Here is a 21,795-nt window from a genome sequence, read left to right as displayed (position 1 = left end):
CCTAATTTGCAAGGCACCATTTCGTGAAGGTTGTGCTCATATACCAAGGTATACCTTGGAACTAATATTATAAATTTCAATAAAAATAAAAGTTTAACAAATGAATCAGTGTGTGACTAGAAACTACTTAGACAGCCTGGCTGCAGTCTACCTATGTAGTTGAATAGGTATTAGGTATAAGAATGTAGCTAAGATGTTTTTCCATTTACGAATATAAATATTTCCTCAATGGTTCATGTGCGTACAGTTTTTCTTTACTTATAGATGAATCGTTTTGTTTGAATCCATCGAACTGGATAAAAAAAATACCATTAAATATGAAAATAGGTTGTCCTGTAAAAATATAAAGGAAAGGCACTAAGGTGTTTTACGATGTCACATAGGTCACGGTAATGTGATTGAAATAAAAAAAAATGAATTTTAATCAATTTAAAAGAAGCAAGGACAACAAACACTAATAATGAAGATGAATTAAACACGAAATACGCTTCAGAAGACAAGAAATTTGGATCAACAGTGACGATAATTTCTGATAACTAAAACAATAGAAACATTATTACTTTAAAACTTTTTATTGCAATTTGTTCGCAGTTGATTAGCCATGTAATAAAGGTCAGTGTCGACCTCCATAAGACTAATTAGCGTAGTTATATAAAAAGTAACAGTCAAGGCAAATAAAAAAGGAAATGTAAAAATTAAGGAATCAGATTTGTTCGGAAACCCGTTTTGTACATAAATGGTCTAATGTACGTAGGTATGGTTTCTGCTTCCTTCCTTTAGTGGTTTGGATACGATAATGTTAACACGTGTAAGCAGGTAGGTAGCTGAAGTTGATCTTGAAGGGGTGAATGTGTCAAGAATTTGGGTATAAGTAGAGTAACTTTTTATAGATCAAAAATGACCTTTCCTCAGCATTCACAATGTGAATCGTTTACCTCCTATCTGAGCTCATCATATCTTTTAGTTTAATATATCCTGTGATACTTCTGTAGACTGCTCAGGATATCTGTGAAGGATTTTCATTCGGAGGTTTGCTAGTTTCTTCAGATCTCATCCTTATTTCTATGCCTCAGGAATCAGATTCATTTATAGAACTAAATTGTAAATAATTACACTTGTGAGCTGTGTGTATTAGACCGTAATTTGTTCAGTAATTGATTATCTTTAATTTACGGTCTACCGTTCACTTCAAATGTTGATTAAAGATATATTATTTTTAAATAAGTAGCTATTACTGATAGCCTTGAGGGGTTAGGCAGTAATTAAGTCAATCTAAATTCAGGTAATACTTAAGTATACCTTAAACTATGGAGTGCCAAGTGCGGCATCTTTTGTTGTTTCTAATGTGGCTAATTTTGGCATCCTTGAACATTTCAATTAGTTGACAAATGCAAAAAGAATAGAGGGAGAAATCCATTATCATCCTCCTGTCCTGGATAGTAATTGACGAAGCAAGAGCAGCTATTTTTGAAAACATTTGGTCAAAGTAATTAACTTATTAATTATCAGATCAGGCCTGTGGGGTTGTGAGGGTTGTGAGGGTGAAAAAAGTAATATTTACGTCTGTTTTATGAATCTCATTAATTACTCATAAGTTGTTGCAATTTTTGCAAAACGGAACTGATCTGAGGGATTTCGGAAGAGAACTTCCGTTCAAAAAAATACATTAGCATAATATAATGCAAGCAATTGATTAAAATGTATCAGTTGACACGCTTTGACAAAGTTTGCAAATCACACATTTGTTTATATTTTACTGGAGTAACCTTACGAAGTGAATTGACGTCGCGCAGTAGTATTTAAGAAGGCTACGCAATTACTGACGAGTCAAACCTTCGGTTCAGAGGCTCGCGGCCGGCCGCAGCAGCCATTCGCAATACAAAACAAATGCACAATTGAAAACTTTATTTTCTTTGAATAAAACCACGTGTTGAGTGAAAGAAGATAAAGTCAAAATGCCTGCCGATTCAGATCTTATTGTACCCGATGGTGAAGACCGAGGAGTAGACAAGGATCTTTACAAGAGTCTTGCTGAAAGATCGAAACATGAAGATTTTATGAGGCGGGCTGTGGATTTGTTGGTGGAACGGGTGGTCTTCGCAAGAGTTTCTAGGACTTCGAAGGTGGTAGAGTGGGCTTCTCCTGATGATATCAAGAAGGCTATCGATTTGAAGCCGAGGGATTCGCCAGTATCGCACGATGAACTTCTGGCACTTATGGCTGACGTGAGTTTTGATTCTTGTGGGTTCTTGTGGGTAATTGACAGGAAGAAATAGTGATACCGATAGCTTAGTTAAACATGCTAGGATAGGTCATCATCATCATCATCATCATCATCAGCCTATCGCAGTCCACTGCTGGACATAGGCCTCTCCAAGTGCACGCCACTGAGATCGATTTTCGGCTTCTCGCATCCAGCTCCTGCCAGCCGTCTTGCGCAAGTCATCACTCCACCGTGCCTGAGGACGTCCTACACTACGTTTGCCGAGGCGCGGTCTCCACTCTAGAACTCGTTTACCCCAACGGTTATCGGTTCTTCGGCTAATATGGCCAGCCCACTGCCACTTCAGCTTGCTGATTCGATAGGCTATGTCGATGACCTTGGTTCTCTGACGGATTACCTCATTTCTGATGCGATCCCTCAGAGAAACGCCGAGCATAGCCCTTTCCATAGCCCGCTGAGCGACTTTAAACTTGTGGACCAGCCGTACCGTCAGTGTCCACGTTTCGGCTCCGTAAGTCATGACAGGTAGGACGCACTGATTAAAGACTTTTGTCTTTAGGCACTGTGGGATCGACGATGTTAGGACTCGACGTAGCTTCCCAAATGCAGCCCAACCCAACTGAATTCTCCTATTCGCCTCGTCCTCAAAGTTGTTTCTACCTAACTGCAATGTCTGCCCGAGGTATACATATTTCCGAACAACTTCGAGAACGGCGCCGTGTATCGCAATCGGTTCCGGTAGAACATGTTCATTGAACATGACCTTGGTTTTGTCCAAGTTCATCCGTAGGCCGATGCGTAGAGAAGATTCAGCCAGGTCGTTCAGCATCTGTTGTAGGTCCTGCAGCGTTTCCGCCATGATGACGATATCGTCAGCAAATCGCAAGTGAGAGATGTGTTCGCCATTGATGTTGATGCCGCGTCCTTTCCAGTTCAGCGTTTTGAACATATCCTCCATTGCATTAGTGAACAGTTTCGGGGAAATAACATCCCCTTGTCTCACTCCTCGATGCAACGGTATGGGCCTTGTTTGCTGATTCTGTACTTGGACGGACATTGTAGCGGCTTCGTAGAGACATCTCATCACTTGGATGTATCGCCAATCTACTTGACAACGCTGCAGGGACTCCAGAACAGACCAGATTTCAACCGAGTCAAAGGCCTTCTCATAGTCCACAAATGCTAGACACAGGGGCTGATTATACTCTTCGGTCTTCTGTATAATCTGCCGCACTGTGTGGATGTGGTCTATAGTGCCGTATCCGCTCCGAAACCCAGCCTGCTCCGGTGGTTGGAATTCGTCGAGTCTTCGCGCAAGTCGGTTCGTGATCACTCTTGAGAACAGCTTATATACGTGGCTTAGGAGGGAAATGGGTCGATAGTTCTTCAACTGGGTTTTGTCTCCCTTTTTGAAGAACAGGACGACAACACTCCTACTCCACGCCTCTGGAGTTCTCCCTTCAAACAGGACGGCATTAAAAAGCTTCTGGAGCTCCCCCAGTACGGGCTTACCTCCTGCTTTTAAAAGCTCTGTTGTAATGCCATCCTCGCCAGGGGCTTTTCCATTTTTGAGCTGTCTCAGAGCGATCTCGATTTCGCCACTAGGATAGGTAATCTTTAGAAAACAGTAGTCGTAGCTCTACTTATTTGTCGATAGAGGAATTTTTATTTAAATATCTTACTCCATCCATCCAAATAACGAAGCAAAATCTTCAATGAAAACCATTTTATTTCCGAAGCAAAATTATTTTGCCCAATTTCCTATTAGCAAAATATTAATTAGTTCATCATTTCAGGTCGCTCGCTATTCCGTTAACACAGGACACCCATACTTCGTGAACCAATTGTTTTCTTCAGTAGACCCTTACGGTCTGATCGGTCAATGGCTGACCGATGCCTTAAACCCCAGCGTTTATACCTTTGAAGTGGCACCAGTGTTCACTCTGATGGAGGAAGAGGTTCTTCGAGAAATGAGGGCCATTGTTGGATGGCCAGAAGGTGATGGCGATGGCATCTTCTCTCCTGGAGGATCTATTTCTAATGGCTATGCTATCAGCTGTGCTCGGTACTACTTCTACCCAGAAATTAAGGTAAGTTTATTTTTACACTTTAGCTGTAGCTTTTTAATCGTGTTGTGTTTGACAAAAAATACAGTTTAGGAATCATTGGGACCTTCATTTTGCAATAAACCTAATTTCATTGTTTGGTCCAATATTATTTTTAAATATCCTTACAAAAATAATGCCGATGAACTATAACAGTACAAATATTCAATCCAATTCACGCAATTATACAATTAGTTAGTTGGTATAGTAGATCAATCTCCTTCAATCGCTTTTTAAATGAGTTTCATTAATTTATAAACGTACAATATTTATAACAGGTTGTTAGACTAATTATTTTATCTCGTATTGCAGTCGTTCATTATATAGATTGCTAGTTTTGCAGGAAGCATACCGTTCGGTAGTTACCTTAACCCCGATATACCGATCATTATTATCGCGTGCAGTAGTTTGTGTAAACCTTGGTATTTTGTTTTATAAAAAACTGTTTAGTGTTTTATCTGTACTCTGAGAAATGGAGCACGTAGAACTGGCATTAAAATCTTTAACATCTTCGGCTTTATACTTAGGTTCATTCAATCGTTCATTGATAGTAACAACTTCGGCAGCTTATCGTAATAAAAGCTTGTCAATATTTGAATTCGCAATCTTAACGATAGACGCTCTTATCAATCGAGAGATTTGTCAATATTCATTGATTATTGGGTCAAGAGATTCATAAACATTTAGCTTCTTTATTGATCTATTTCAGAAATGTTTCCGTACTCCATTAAATAGGACTAGGAACTATTTATAGATCTATTTGAGTTGACAAGGGTACCTAGAGTTGTTAAATTAATACTGATTGATTAATGGCTTTGTGGCATCAACAGTTATGAAGCTGATGACTTAGCCGAAGCTTATATCCTTATAATAGGAACCATCTAATCACAGATATTAACACAGTTCGTAAAGAATGAAGTCATTATTTCAGTTGAAGATTTTGCTGCAGCCTAATTAAACATTGACCATTTATTAGGTACAAATCTAGAATAGTGTTATTTAATTATTGATGTTAATCAGTTAAAATGCAAGGGCAAGAAGCTCAACGTAAATAAACGTAATGAGTGACCGTTTTTTATTGCTGTAATAATGTTTACAATGCAAGAATTAATAAAGATATTTATAATGACCTTGACCTACAATTAAAGTAAGTAACATATGTTTTTAGTAGTTTTAGTGCAAAATATAGTTCAGAATTCTTTGCCCAACAATATTAAGACATAGTTAGGACTCATACATAAGTATGATATGTAAGAGATCTAGAAAGAAATTAAGTAGATCTATTTATTATCATCGTTGGTTTATCGCAGCGTTATTCAATACAGAAAGGAAACGGATTAAATTAGTTACGGGTTTTCTTGACTCAAAGTTATGACGCCAAAAATAAAGACAAAAAAGTACACATAGCTTGCAGGAAAAAGCAGGCAAAAACGATTTTAGGGTGAATGCACATTTTAAGAAAGGTGACAAACCCGTTACTTCAACTAAGGTCAAACTTGCAACTGTGGGACAATTCGTGAACTGGATTGAAAGTACTCAATTTAATACGTGACAATTATGTCTGTAACTGATGGACTGTGACTAGGGTTGCCAACTTTTTTTACAAGAAATAAAGTATATTCAGGTCTATGAAGATGATTAAACAGTATTTTAGCAAAACAAACAGTATTTATTTATTATTTTTGTAAAAATATGTTTGTGAGCGTCTAATTGTAACACATAATAATGTGTCTGCATTTTGATGCCGAAAACAGTATTTTGTATACTTTTTTTTTGTTAAACAGTAAAAAGTATAATTTAGTGAAAAACAGTAGAATACTGTTTAAAACAGTATAGTTGGCAACAATAGCTGTGACAATGCATTACAGTTTTATTTTGCTAAACAAAATGTTCGTAGGTCATTTCTAAACCTTCCGCTTACTGATTGATTAAATAGGTAATTGTTGTAGAATTTATTGACTAAAAACTTATATCAAATCAGTGTCGAATTTGCAATAAGTTTCTACTGTTGTCAAAATCGCACAAATGGCTGGTGCCATGTGCAAAGCACAGTTGAATGGGACACATTAATTGTTCGGAATGTCTAATCAATTTATTGATACTTCGAAGAATGTGTAATAGCAGAACCGAATAAAAAATATCAACATTGGCTTCAAGCAAAAAGACATAAAACCAATCAAACAATGTCAGTTGATTGCTATCAATAAAATATTATATATTTTTATTAATATTTCCAGATAGTACCCAGTAGTATGTTCATTTTGTAGTACATACTAACGTATTCCTGTTATACTCAAGAAGTCCTGTAAATAAAATATGTTTTTTTTTTTCTCTTTACATAAATGTTCGATTTTACAAAAGCTTATTGGGCCATTTTTATCAAATGTCTTTCATCCATTTTCATCACCCATTTGAGATATTTAATACAAATAGTTTATCCGAATAAGTAACAAGGACTATAGTTCTAATGTACTGTCCGTGGGTTGCATTTGTAATTAGGCTTTCCAACTCGTTACAAATATTAACATGCCCAAATTGTTTCTCGTAGATATTAGATCTATGTTTAGGGACTTGTGGAGAATTTGCGGAATTGGGGTACGAAGGTCAGATTCCTTGGACTTAGTTTGTGTCTGGTCTTAACAGTGGGTTGCTTGAGATACATTAGATATTAACTGTAATTTTACGGTCAATTTGACTATCGACTATTTCAGTATAGCTGATGGTAAGGAATCTATTTTGAGACATATTGGTTACACATAGGTTTTCGAAATCAAGCGCTTGAGTTTAAAAAAAATTTTATTTCGGAGCAAATCTGTTCAAAAAGATGACGGAATAGAGATAATAACAATGTCAAAAAATAATTCGATCATATTGAATCAAGTTACGATAACTGAATACATACTTTAATTCAACAACAATCACTTAACTGTTATTCAACCCATGTAAATAGAACCAGTTAAAAGTTGTAGAACTTTTTAACATAAATCAATCTTCTATGCTTTTTATATACGTTGAATTGCAATCAAGGAGCTGTGACAAGTAATTATAAAAGTATTTAAATCCATATGTAAATCCTTTATTCATAAACCTATGCTTATCACCTCTACATGTATATATTATTATATCCTTGTTTTTATATCTTGTTAAATAAGTAATTTCCGCTTTGCTAATACGTACACACAGACGCGTAATCTTAAGGATTTTATACCTAAGTATCTACAATTCTTCGCGGCTATCCGCGTACTTTGAGGTCATTATTCTAGTTTGCGTAATTACTATAAGATACTCGTAAAATTAATATTTTGTAGTGTTAATTTTTTGTTAAAAGATACTCAAAATATTTTCCGATTGAGTATTGGCATAAGTACATAATCATGAATGGGGTATCTTCAAAATGCAATGTCAATGCACGTGTCAATCTAGTTTATATATTCAACAATGATAGATTCTAGATTACATAAAAGAAAAGAAAATTAAATAAATGTAGCAGAATTTCTTAATGAGTTTATGATGATATCGAAATTAATAAATACTAATGAATATAAACTTATTCAATATGATCAAATAACCTCAAAGACAAACTATCCCAGACAAGATAGTAAACTTATGAAACTTGTCAGTTTTCATTAAAACAGCATTGTATTTATTCGATATCAAAACTTATAATTAATTCATAGATTTATTACAAGCAAAAATACAATTATTGTACGTTAAAATGTTAGTATTAGTTATTCCACAAACAAATATTCATTTAAAACAAAACAGTTCTGACAAAGTAGTTTATATTCAAACGTATACAAACGTTTTTGATGTGCTTAACATAACTTTTTTCTTTTCAGAGCAAAGGCGTTTACGCAGTGCCAAGGCTGGTTCTCTTCACATCAGAGCTAGCTCATTACTCCACAAAAAAACTCGCCACATTCATGGGCATTGGTGGTGACAACTGCATATTGGTGAAAACTGATGTAAACGGAAAAATAATTCCTGAAGATTTGGAAACTAAGATTGCTACTGCAATCGAAGATGGTGCTTCTCCCTTCTTGGTCACGGCGACGGCTGGTACAACTGTCTATGGGGCTTTTGATCCTTTGGTGGAGATTTCTGAGATCTGCAAAAAATACAACCTGTGGCTCCATGTGGATGCTGCTTGGGGTGGTGGAGCCCTAATGTCTAAGAAGCACAGACATCTTCTGAATGGTATTGAATTGTAAGAACATATTGATTTTTGATAATTTTGCGACGCTCAAATTGATCTAAATATTTTGAACTATGCTAAAGCATTTTTATGACTTATTTATCTTCCATAAAAAACAGTATTCATAACGAACTTCCTCCCAGACACTTTCATAGTTTTAAAAACAAAACAAAAGCGTTAATATAACAAACAATTTCGCAGGGCGGACTCGGTGACGTGGAACCCTCACAAGCTCTTAGCGGCGCCACAACAGTGCTCCACCTTCCTAATTAGACACAAGAATGTCCTCAAAGACTGTCATTCGAGCCACGCCAAGTACCTCTTCCAGAAGGACAAATTCTACGACACTACATACGATACTGGAGACAAACATATACAATGTGGTAGAAGGGCAGATGTACTGAAGTACTGGTTCATGTGGAAGGCTAAAGGTAATGAAGGATTCGAGAAACATATCGACGTTCTTTTCGATAATGCAGCGTTCTTCACGGAGCATATACGACAGCGGGAAGGTTTCCAACTAGTATTAGAGAAGCCCGAGTGCACCAACATCATGTTTTGGTATATCCCTCGCTGTCTCCGCGGTCAAGAGAATGAGCCAGACTATAAAGAAAGGCTGCACAAGGTCGCGCCGAAAATAAAAGAGCGCATGATAAAGGAAGGAAGCATGATGGTGACCTACCAGCCGCAAGGTGACCTCGTCAATTTCTTCCGCATCGTTTTCCAAAACTCCTCTCTAGACCACAAGGATATGGTCTACTTCGCGAACGAGATCGATAGACTCGGCAAAGACATGGTAGTTTAAATAATATTACAATTAATATTTAAATAAACTGAGCATAAAGCTGTACAAATTTTAATGTCAGTTGACCTGTGATTATTTTTAAAGAATTATAATATATTATTCGATTTATTTAGATTTAGAGAAATTCATGTGATTAATGTAAATGTACTGTAAATAAATTATATGTTATTTAGAGTTATGGTCTGTTTTTTTGCACTCGCCTCTTCATAAGTAATGGATGTAATAAAAGTACGGAGCAGGCATTATGATGATGGTCCTTGCAATATGCTGCTTGAATAAACATTTGTCAAGCACACTGAATATAATTTTCAGTTTTTCAGCAGTATAGTGTATTGTGTTGTAAGCACACTATTTTTCAGGGGCACTTTAGCATGTTCAGCATTTACATAAATATATTTTTAATAAAGATGGATAGGGTTTTCGTTATAGGGCTTTACGTGCAGTAAGTATTATAAATATCCCTCATATTTAGGATTGTAAAATAACGTAATGTCACCTGTCGTTATTCTTAGAAGTATACTGTTACAGCCTTTTTATCGTCCCACTGCTGGGCACACGCCTCCTCTCACAAGGAGAAGGATTGAGCATTAATCACCACGCTTGCTCAATGCGGGTTGGTGATTTCAGACTATAGTCCAGGTTTCCTCAAGATGTTTTCCTTCACCTTTTTAATAGCCATTGGTGTCCAAGATATACTTAGAAAGTATAATAACCAGTTTACAAAATAAAGTGAGATAGAATAGAATATTTCTTTTTGAGTTAATCCCTAAGAAAAAATAAGACCAAACAAATTATCACTTAGATGCTGTTCAGTAGCTTTAGCATGAAATCGTAACAAACCTACAGAATAGCCACTATACGTTAAATACTTTGAATTCTCCATTCAAATTACAAAAGGTCATATAGATCCATTGAATATTACCTGCCCAATGAGCTAGTTCTGAATACATTGACAGATGTATCCCTGGGTAATTTGACCGGTTGCAAATTAGCCACGACCGAGTTAATACCCTATTTACATAGATCATTTGTCAATATTTACGGTAGATATGTATCATATCACCTATGATTTGGACCGAATATCAACCCCTGAGGCATCCCTTGGGTCTCATTAGATAGTCCAAACAAAATTAATCATTGGACTCCATTATTTAATTCAAGGAGTTTTTATTTCGTCTATGGATATTGATTCGTATTATAATAGGAGTAAATACTATACTTTATACGATTTTTTTTTTAGTGTAAGTTAAATGTAACCCAATATTAAATGTGAGACATGATTTCACAGAAAAATGCGATGGTACATTAATTTGTATAAAAGTAATAACATTTACACAGATTTTATATAGAGTCGAGTTACATGCTCGACATGTAGAAAATGTAAAAGGTTGGTAAAAATAACGTCAAGAAAACAGAATACCTATAGCTTTAAATAATCATTTATTTTTATTAATTAGTGCTTATAAATTATTGTCAAGATTAGCTCAGAAATAAATTACATTCACCCAATAATTATATTATTAATACAAGATATCACCCCACTATCATGGGAAGTCGACAAAATCAAACTAAAGTAAACGATTATTCACGTTTCTATTTACACTATTATAGCAATACTTTTTTTTATAGAAATCTATCAAATCACAGGCCATCACTATACATCCCACTTCACGCCCGTAAAGTTTCAATAGTAGGCACATAGTCGAGTTGTCACCGAGTAGTTCTCCTTAGAACATCTCTTAACGTTTAGACTCACTTTGCCCATCCTAACCAAGCTCATTAACTCTAAATGGGCACTAGACTCAACGAGCCAGTCATTAAAATAAAAATTACAATTATCAGATCATTATCTTATCACATCTTCCTCCGGAACGTCTTCTAAGGGCATCTCTTCGCAATTCAGCTGAAAAAGAAACGACTAATTAAACAAATGAATCGCTCGCTGGTTCGCAACCTAAGAGTACCTGTTTACTGCCAACTTTTAGTCAGCTATAGTTCGGCCATTCAGAGAATGCGTTCCTGACACGTCGCGATTGAACTGACGACGTAACTACATTCATTGATTATTGATATAATAATGTTGTTTTAATGCTCCTCAATTGTTAAAACGGTAAACAACCAGCAAAAATATTTTTATCGTAACTGCAACGCCATTGCAAAGTTACGTCGTCAGTTCAATCGCGACGTGTCAGGAACGCATTCTCTGAATGGCCGAACAATAATAGTTTGTTTAAGCTCATAAACCAGTATTTAAATCAGTTAAACGATTGGGTATTTGGCCGTTATCAGACCGCCTCAAAACTTTGAATTCACGATAAAAAAAAAGACAAATCATCGGACAACTTTCGGTCGACTGTTTAGTCTGCAGTGTGCTAATTGTATTTAAAAATCATTAGTTAGTATACATTGCTTCCGATGTTTGAAAGTACAAACTACTCACAGCACAAATGTTGTAATGGATATTATTGACAGTGATCCAATTGGAACTGGCAGAAAATCGAGTTACGTAATTACAGAGTGGATTCCTCTAAACGTTAACTAGGACATTGGGTCGAACACATTCAGAATTAAAATGAGGTACTTCATTAGTACCAACTAGTTACTAGAGCATCGAAACTGCAATAATGATTACGATTTATCTCTTTTTTATTGAAACTGCTTATTCGATTTTTACTTATTTATAAATAATCGTCGATTAACGCTATTCACAGAAATAATATTAATTTCAGTTTCGTCGAAAGTTAAAATGATAACTGTCGGATAATGGATTAATATTTGTAGTCATTAAATATAGGAACAAAAATTCATTTTCCGTGTAATAGTGAAAAGTTAAATATCCGCTTCATTTGAATAGTTTTTGTGTTAAACCTAGTTAATTCTAAATTTTATCAGAACGATATTTTTGTTAATTTACTGAAAACAATTGGTATAATTCGCTGAGTACTGTTATTAAATAAACCTATGAAATAGTTTTGTGATTTTTAAAGATTATCTCTAAAGAGTGTTAAATTAGATTGGACGGTGATCGTAATTGAATGAACAATATTGTTATATTAATTTCTTACCAATATTTCATCGTTAGGTACTCTAGACAGCAGATCCATTATCTCATTATTTGGTATTCTGTTTGGTCGCAATATTTTTCTCGTGAACTTGTGAATTCCTGAAATAAATTGCAAAATAAATGATTAACGTTACCAAAAATGGCAAATCAATGAAACAATAACATTATGTATAAGTGAGTATCTACTGATAAAAATTACGAAATTGAGAATTTAAGTTTTAAGTATTGCAATGATTAGTTTACTACATACATATTTGGGTTCAGAATCGATTATAGATGATGAAAAAATAATAAGAAAGTAAAAATTGTACATATATTTTTGCTTGCTTTTGCTTTGCTGGGGGGGGTGCCAGCAAAGCAAAAGCATTCTTAAAAAAAAAAATATATGTACAATTTTTACTTTCTTATTATTTTTTCATGTTTCAGATTTTCTTTATAACATGGATGTAATAACAAAACTATTTGAACTTACCCCAAATGATAAATATGTATTTCGTTGGTATCATAAACATAACGAATGCAATCACTAGTATCAGGAAAATTGCCAGAAGACTGAGGAATGGTACTGTGAAGTTGAATAAGCTGCAAAAGAAAATAAGACATAATTATTCATATCATTATCGAATTGTATTCAAAGAGAGTTAAGTAGTATATATTTAAAAAAAAAATTGAAAAAAAAATACCGTCGAAGTCAGTTTTAATAGCCAGTACAAAATGAGCCCGATGAGACTAACTATGGTGTTGGTCGTCTTGATATTTTAGTTACACACAGCTACCCTACATTTTGTTGATTATTATTGACGATCAGACTCACGCAAAACGAGCTCACTTATCATAATTAGGATCGTTCTAAAATATAAAAACGAAAAATAGTTCCTGTATATAACCCACTGAATGAGTTTGGTTAAAAAAAAATGTAATTCGTTGTAGAGTAGAATGTCCTAAAGTACCTGTATGTGATGGGATTTTATGTGATTATGTATGACACATTTTGTATAAGCACCTACCTACTATTTAGAAGTTCAAGACTTACTTTTTAATACTTTCCCCGAGGTTTGCAAAGGCACCAATAAAGTTTTGCACAGATTGCACCATTTCTTGGAAACTGTTTATTTTTTGTCTTAGGGATTGATTTTTCTCTTCCTGTAATTAATAAAACTTGTTTTTAATGTCACGTCCAGCGTTAATACATATTTGAAATGATAATGAAAAATTAAATATAAAAATATGTTACCTTTTCTTTTTTGATATCATCTTCGACAGGAATTTTCTTTAAAAAGTAGTCTTTCCCTGTAAAATAAGTTAAATAAATAATTAAAGATTACAGAAAAAAACCACACCATATTGATGAAGATGCCTATTTACTATTCAAAAATATATATTGAGTTAAAATCAGATTTGAAATATGACGAACTTAGTTTTATAATAAGGGAACAAATTAATTTAAGTTCAGCTATTTACTAAGTCAAAATGCTTACATCTAAGTAGGAAGTATTTCGGAGGTCGGTACCAAAAGAATGGTATAAGCAGGATTAGTGGCAACATCCATATTTTGAAGAACCAGCAGAATACCATCCATATCATCAACGCTATTACATTGGCTTTTCTTGACTCCCATTCGAAACATGTTCTGAAAAAAAGTAGTTAATATTAAGAAAAGTCGTAAAAATATGCATTTAAAGAAGAAAAAAAAGTTTTACGCGAGTTGCATTTATTTTATGTCAAAACAGCTCAACCATTTTTGATAAAATTTGGTAACCTGGTATCTGGTTTCCCAGGATAGAGTGAAAATGCGAGCTAATCCAATGCTCAACTTGTGTAGGTAAATGAAAATTAAATTCATGAATTTCTAAACACAACATAAAACCTCCGTAAGTAATTCAATCTTATAATTTAATTCTCAGTTGTACTCTTAAGGCCCTAATTACTTGAAACGAGCTGATCAAAGCCGATAAGTGGCCCACTTAGTGTTGGAGGAAATTCTACTGGAAAGTGCAAACTTTACTTGAATTTCTCAACACTTGCGCAATAAAAAAGTTTTTAGTTAAGGCTCTTTTTAGGTTCAGTAATTTCTTATTTTTCCTTGTGAAGACTTTTTTAGATTTTACCGGAGCTAGGAGTGGAGTTAGACTCAATGGGACTGTGGTACTATATGAAGGACCATGTTTTGCATTTACCTACATCTTAATTTGCAAATTCTTTTCGCACAAAGAGGTCACGGGACACTTAGGAATGTTCCTGAGTGAGGATTATCGATACTGAAAAATTTAATCTTAATATTAAGTTACCTCATTATCTTTTAATCCCACTGCATACCTATGCACAATAGGGTATTTTAGTCTAGATGAGAAAAAAATTAAAAGTGTATTACAATGATTGTTTAGAGGAAAAGCAATCGGGAAATGTTAGTTTCACTTCGTAAGGTACATAAATATATTTTTTATTGCAGTTTAAAGTTTTTAGGTTTTTTTATCTGTCTTTGAACACTACGAAATGTCGCCGCCATGCTAATGACGTCATTACGGTAGTAAACAAAAGTGTATAACCTCTAAATATTATCCACATTTCCCAAAGTATTGATTCTTGAAGTAGTTAACCTATCATTAAAGAGTATATTTCATGTTAATACAGTTACTTACATCAAAGTGATCTTCACAAAAGTATAAACGAGATTTATCTGATAACAGTCCGGGATCTCGTCTCGCAACTTTTAACCAAGTGTTTCTCATATTTATATCCACTGGTACTTGAATCCATAATTTGTCTGGTGTTTTTACACTAGTGTTCTCACATTCAGAAACAACACACCAACGATACGGAGCATAATTACTCATTATTAAAATGTTCAATACATATCAAAATATGTATTACTGACAGCTGTAGTTTGTTTACTAACGTAATGACGTCATGACCAAAAAACAATCATGGCGTCCGTTGTGTGCCGCGTTTTCGCGAAATACGCGCGAAATTTGAAATTATGATAAAACAATTAATTTATATTCGTACATAACGTGAGAAAAAAAAAAAAATAATTTTTTAGAGATATATTAAGACTAAAGAATTTATTTAAGATATATTTCAAAAATGCATGTAAAACCCTATTAAGTATTCCAAATCAAATTTGATATAAATTGATACCAAAAAATATTATTTTTATACGTATACATTCAAAACTTCCTTCAGATGGCTAGTAAAACCAAAATAGAGTTCCTTTAAATATTCTAGCTAAAACTTACTTCATAACTCCAAAAGCGTCCAGCGTCCAATTTAGCACAACTTTAGCTCGTGCGAGGTTCCTCGTAAATGTGTGTCGGTCCAGCTTCTGCTTGGTCTCAAGATATTTGGCCTCTTTCGGGTTTACTACGCGGACTGATGCTTTCAGCTGAAGATTTAAATTGGAAATGTTGAAATTTACTAAAAATGTACTATGTTGACTTTTTTTGAAATCAAGTGTCAAGAGGTAATTGTCGTGGAGGCCTAGTTGTTAAAGCACTGGCGCTCAAGTGTAAACGTGTGGGTTTGATTCCTGGTCAAGCAAGTATCAATGTGTTTAAAATTGAGTAATGCTAAAGGAAAACATCTTGAGGAAACCTGGGCTTACTGACTCTGCTGATAATACATTTGGGAGTTAAACCGGCAATTACTAAGGATAACTATGCTTTACCTCAAAAACAAGTTTTTTTTTTGTTTTTGAGGTAAAGCAATAAAAAAAAGTATTGATGTATTTTCGACCCTGATAAGGTCAGTAACCTCACACTATTTACTGAGGACGTATTCATTTATTCACATAGCTACACGATTTATCATGAAAGTGATATTAAGAAATTAGTTTCTCGGAGACGCGATTTCTCATTATCTGTCACCCATGTTGTCTTTTCCTGTTATATAGTCTTATTTTCTTCTGACAAGTGGCAGACAGATAATATTATAAGGAAAATAACTACGGTTCTATACGTGTTATTTTATTACTGGGCTACTTCTATTGTTCTAAGAAAAATATACATTGAGTCATCAGTTGGAGCGTCGCTATCTGGTATTTGGGTTTGGTTTCCAGTCTTTGAGTATTTGGACTTATGAATACCTATGTAAGTAAATAAGATAACTATTTCTAGTTCCATTTTGTTAGTACGTACGTACATGTAATACGGCACTTTTGTTGTGGGACTTGTGGGTTAAGTCCCTTTACGAAAGTTTGTAGAGTTATCGTAAAATGACTTTGCTACTGTGCAATTGACGAATAGTGACTTCACGATAGTAAATGTATTAATTTCTATAATAGAGTTAAAGATTTTTGCATTTGTAGGTACATTAAATAAAATTTTACTGTAACTCAATATTTTTAGTTGATAGAAAATAGATTTCTTTCCTTTTACATAATGTTAAAGACCGCTATGTCTATATTTGTTTAAACAAATGATAATTTAAATGTTAGGAAAACATTCGGATTAATATTTCTTATCAAAGTTCTACTTACGAGTTTCCAAGTGAGATTCATTTCTAGCAGTATCCTGGGATTATTTCCTTTAGCTCTCTCTCTTAGACTGGAGTCTTTGAGCGCGTACCACTTCTTCTCGCCACTTTTGAAGTTAAGCAAAGGTATTGAGAGACATCCTACTTCTTCGGTTTTTTTCTCATCGAGGATTGTGATATTAAGGATCGAGGTAACGTCGGATACTTCGCTGTAATTAGACAAAAAAGTAGGATTTAATGTGAAGCCTACTAATGTTACAGAAAAGGTACTAAACTTCCGTAATTGGAAACTTGAAAGTTGCATTCTAGGAATCTGGAAGTTTGAGCTCTTTTCTGTGACATCAGATTGTCATCCCATAGGGCTATGAGTGTGAAGGAATAGAGAAGGCACCAGTGTCTGCCTAAATGCTTATGTACCACAATATGTCCCGTGCAGCTGACTGATCTCTTTAGGGAAAACTGCCACGGTGGTCGACCATCCATCTGAATGTATTTTTTTTTTAATAATTCGATAAACTTACAAAGTAAATATCTTCATCCAGTTAGGGTCAGATGTTTTGAACTCAGTTTGCGTCTGCAGTCTTTCGTTGTCAAGTTCTAGAACACAGTAGCACTCATTGCAGGCCAGTCCTTTGGCGCCATAGACTATTACTGTTAGACTGCCAACCTCATCTGATTTGCCTTTGTATTTGTACCAGGGCTGTAAAAAAGTACGTACATGGTTAAAAATTGCCATATTTCTTTTTCGGATTTTTTGTTAAATGTTATATAGGAATATTATCAAACAGTCTTCAGTCAATCTTTTCTCTAGAAATGAACGATGATAATATCCTGATGCATATCAAATTTTGCGCACATGTTGTTAATTTGTTAGTGGTACACTCATAGTTAACTTAATTTTCAGGTATATGGAAAATTATTTATCCTTATAATTTCAAACAGGCCTACGATATGACGAATTCTAAATATCATCTTTTTATTATCTCATATTATCGTAAGTAAGTACATAACGGAACTTACAGAATTCTTCGTGACCATAGCAAGCCTCCTCTGCGTCTCCTGATATTCATCAAGGCTTATCAGAGAAAACCCAGTGACTGTCAGCAACATAAACATTTCAACCTTCTCTAGATCACCTTCTAACTTTATTCGTAATTTGTGAGTTTTTTCTTTTTTCAATTCTGTTAGATCGATTTGTGTTCTGAAAATAAGGAGAGATGGAAATTACGAATATAAAGTTTTATGTGGGTTAACATAAAGCAGTTTTTTCTTTAAATACCAAAGAAGGAAAAGTATATTATATGGATTTAAAATGTATTTATAAATAAAGGATTTTTTTTAATACGTACGTAATAGTACGTCAAAGTTTTATCCAGTTAGCGATGATAAGATATAAAACAAAACACGATAACGATCAAACGATGTAGGTTTAGTAAACTAATTTAAGAGAGTTTTTCTTTAACGGGCAGAATAAAAATTGCTGACAAAACTCACATTCAATCTTCATACAATATATTAAACGACAAATTACGAATAACAAAATATTGTTATCCAATATATACCATAGGGAACTTAATGAAAATCCTCGGCATTAAAATTATGTTTTTCCTTTCAAATATTAAAATATGGTACAAAAAGGAACTCAATATACCTGCCAACACAAAAATCTTTTTCCAATAGTTGTATTTCCACAATGTTGTCTTCGTACAAATTAAAATTGAACAATTCTTGCCATTTTGCTTTAGATGTGTTCGTTTTTATTACTTTCGACTTATATTTTTCTGTGCCCAACCTGTAATAAATTAAGTACATCTATAATAAGGAAGCAAGAACGTTTGATATCGCTCTAATTAAAATAGATAAAAGGTCCGAATTTTCCCGTAAAAATATTCATTTGAAATATAAATGAAATAGGTACGAACGATGTAATTCACTTATACTTTCATGACATACTTTGAACAGGATGTTCAGACTTTAAAAGATATATAAATTAATCGTATGCAATTAAACCACTTATGTACACACATAAGTAATCTTGATAAACTACAAGATAACAATAAGGCAACTTTGCTTCCTAAACATGAAACGAAAATTCATAAACAAAGAAATAATAAAAGGCGTTGGCAACTCACCTAAATCGACAAAACAATAACCGGGGTTTGTCTTCTAAAACATCAGTTTCCAAACCAGTGGCTTCAATTAAAGCAATGGTCACCGTAGCCACTTTTGTCCTTTTCAACGTTTTTACTCTTTCTTCTTTAGTATTGCTCAAAATAAACTGAAAACAAAGAACTCCTTTATTTACTTGTCACTCCTAAAAAAATAAATCTTTTTTATTTTGCTGAAAGAAAGTCCAATAAATCGTAACAGGCGATGCTTTACGGGATGTCACTGTCGGGAATTTGTAAACATTAAAGAAAGAGTTTAGCAATCGCAATCGTAACGTTCTGTTGAAATGTAAATAAAAAGGACCTTTTCGACTTTCTCCCGAGCTGATTTTTTCTCGTTTTCAGCCTTTTCTTTCTCCTTTTGTCGTCGTTTGTCTTTAACAGCTGATATTCGCGAGCCAATTTTGTTTCGTATCGATAATGGCGGGGGTGGAGTGGGAGTTGGCGTTTGATACTCGTCGCTTTCTTTAGCCACTTCATTTAATCTGAAATATTGCAGGAATTCCTCATTACTTTTAAAATTGTCTCTTAAATAAAGCTGGGGCTACAATATAAATTTCAAACTTCACACTTCAATGTTTTTGATTTGTTGTTGTCGTGACTTTTAATACCCATGTCAAAATTTTGTAATTTTTCTTAAATCTAATGTAATTAATTCTGTCTGGTGTTTGTTCTAGATCTTAACTCATCCTTAACATAGAAAATAAGAGGAACTTACGATTCGAGACTCAGCTTGGAGAATTCATCACCGAAGAATTGGTTTGAATCACTATCATTCTCGTTTCCACACTTAATAGTTGGCGTAGGCTCAGATTCAGATATACTGGCCTGCCTTGCACTAATATACTGTAAGGAGGCATCATTTTTAGCGATCTCCTCAACAATAACACTGTATTTAACACTATGTCTTTCGAAGGGCACGTCTTGTCTTTTCATCGTGGTATCAATATTATTAATATCAGCACAGCTCGCGTATCTGGGTTCCTTGTAGACGTAATCTTCTTTGAGTGATGACAGCGAATCAACGGACCTAGATTTATCAAGTTTTCTTTGCATCTCCTCATATTTGTTTTGTATTCTTTCATGGAGTCTCGCGAAATGACTTTTCTTGAGCACATCGCCGTTTCCACGCACTTCCTCCATTTAGTTTAAGCACTATAAATATTTTTTCGCACACAAAAGACGTAAAATGATGTTCACGTGAACGATACGTTAACATTGGCAAATCATTTTGCTGCGTGTTGAGTATAGATAACGTTATCAGTCGAGGTATTGATTATTTTGACTAATCTATTATCTTTGAGGTATTTTTAGTTATGCGGGGGTTTTTGCACAGGTGCGAGTACGTCGATGGTCGAAGGGATATGAGTACTGGTTCTAATATGATAGAAATTAAAATAAAGCATAGTTAGTTGTGCTGCGTACTGATAAATCTTATCAGATTGAGTTGATGAGTAATCAGCCAAGTACGTTATGTGAAGATAAACTAACACGCGTTCAATCAATATCATATACAATTAGGAGATAATATCGCAAAAAACAACAATGACAGTGATATAGTATACAGTTTCAGGTGAAAAATGTTAATAAAAATATTAATACTTATTGTAGCCAATAAGCCTGATATTGTGGTGATAGATCGATTAGCGCGCCGCGCGATGATAGTCGATGTCGCCGTTCCGCATGACGAGAACCTTGTGAAAGCTGAGAAAGAGAAACAAATAAAGTATCTCGACTTAGCGCACGAGGTTGTCGCCATGTGGAGTGTCGACACGGCTGTTGTTGTGCCGATTGTCGTTACGGCCAATGGTTTAATAGCCAAGAGCCTCGACGAACACCTCAGGAGGCTCTCGTTGGGCGGCTGGATCAAGGGACTGATTCAGAAGGCAGTACTCCTTGATATGGCACGTATCGTGAGGAGGTTTCTGTCTCTGGGACCCTAACCACCGGTACCTTGGACCCTGTGCCCGATATCGGTGGCAACCTATTTTTTATATTTTTAAATGTTTTTTATTTTTATATTTAATATTTAAAAATGTAAATTATATGTTCTAAATAAATAAATGACTATAAAAATATTAATACGATCGCATCATCTGCCTAGACTTTCCCAACTACATAAAGTGGTCGTCTTCCAGTCTAATTTACAAAGAGACTATCTATATGACCACGTCGACCCAGTCAAATGCGCAAATCCCTGTACCCCTTGGTAGGACTACTCAACAGACTAATATTTCTGGTTACCCGTAATGCATGCTCAAATGCAAATGTGTTTGGCCCACCAATTTAACGTGCTTTCCGAAACTTGGAAGAACTCGTCATGTCACGATAGACCACGAACGTTCCGCACCAAGTGTGTTGCTTTCCATTTACATTCAGTATTGACAACCACGATATCGGTTACTTATATTGCATCATAAAAATTGTATTTTTTCCTTGTAGTTTAGGTACTAACGTTAGGTAATAAAGTTAGGTACTCGTATTTGTACTGTTTTATCATATAGGTAGTTAGGCACCTATGGATTAGTCATCTTTTAATAAACTGCCATTTCAGTATTTCCAGAGTTTGTATACCTATTACCTATGCCGAATATAGGGATAAATACGACTGTCTAGATGGGTTATATTTTTATATCTTAATTGGCATCTCTTGCTCGAAATATGGTCTACTTAAAGTTCTCTATATGTTAATCCACGTTAACAGGTTAAATATTTATTTCTGACCAATAGATTCAAAAGAAATTGGATGGTTGTTTTAAACATT

At 34.6% G+C, this 21,795-nt stretch overlaps 2 protein-coding genes across 2 annotated transcripts; one reads left to right on the top strand and one right to left on the bottom strand.

Moving 5' to 3' along the window:
* The first annotated feature begins 1,885 nt into the window (after positions 1–1,885).
* LOC124634835 (cysteine sulfinic acid decarboxylase) lies at positions 1,886–9,503 on the top strand. The gene is made up of 4 exons (XM_047170483.1): positions 1,886–2,225; positions 4,021–4,314; positions 8,169–8,536; positions 8,726–9,503. Exons 1-4 carry the CDS (start codon positions 1,956–1,958, stop codon positions 9,327–9,329), a joined length of 1,536 nt encoding a protein of 511 aa, XP_047026439.1. The 5' UTR covers positions 1,886–1,955; the 3' UTR covers positions 9,330–9,503.
* A 1,249-nt stretch (positions 9,504–10,752) lies between these two features.
* LOC124635316 (multiple C2 and transmembrane domain-containing protein-like) lies at positions 10,753–20,403 on the bottom strand. Its single transcript, XM_047171188.1, has 14 exons — positions 19,750–20,403; positions 19,336–19,516; positions 18,996–19,141; positions 18,515–18,655; positions 17,884–18,064; positions 17,385–17,563; positions 16,868–17,072; positions 15,630–15,775; positions 13,872–14,023; positions 13,628–13,683; positions 13,427–13,536; positions 12,866–12,975; positions 12,395–12,492; positions 10,753–11,232 (listed from the first exon to the last, which is right to left on the bottom strand). The coding sequence occupies exons 1-14, from the start codon at positions 20,172–20,174 to the stop codon at positions 11,176–11,178; spliced, it is 2,187 nt and encodes a 728-aa protein (XP_047027144.1). The 5' UTR covers positions 20,175–20,403; the 3' UTR covers positions 10,753–11,175.
* Between the last annotated feature and the right edge of the window lie 1,392 nt (positions 20,404–21,795).

The sequence above is a fragment of the Helicoverpa zea genome, chromosome 12 (genome assembly GCF_022581195.2).
Source record: "Helicoverpa zea isolate HzStark_Cry1AcR chromosome 12, ilHelZeax1.1, whole genome shotgun sequence".
In the NCBI taxonomy this organism is placed as follows: domain Eukaryota; kingdom Metazoa; phylum Arthropoda; class Insecta; order Lepidoptera; family Noctuidae; genus Helicoverpa; species Helicoverpa zea.
The sequence above is the reverse complement of the archived record's forward strand: the minus strand, read 5'-3'. Positions and strand labels throughout refer to the sequence as shown.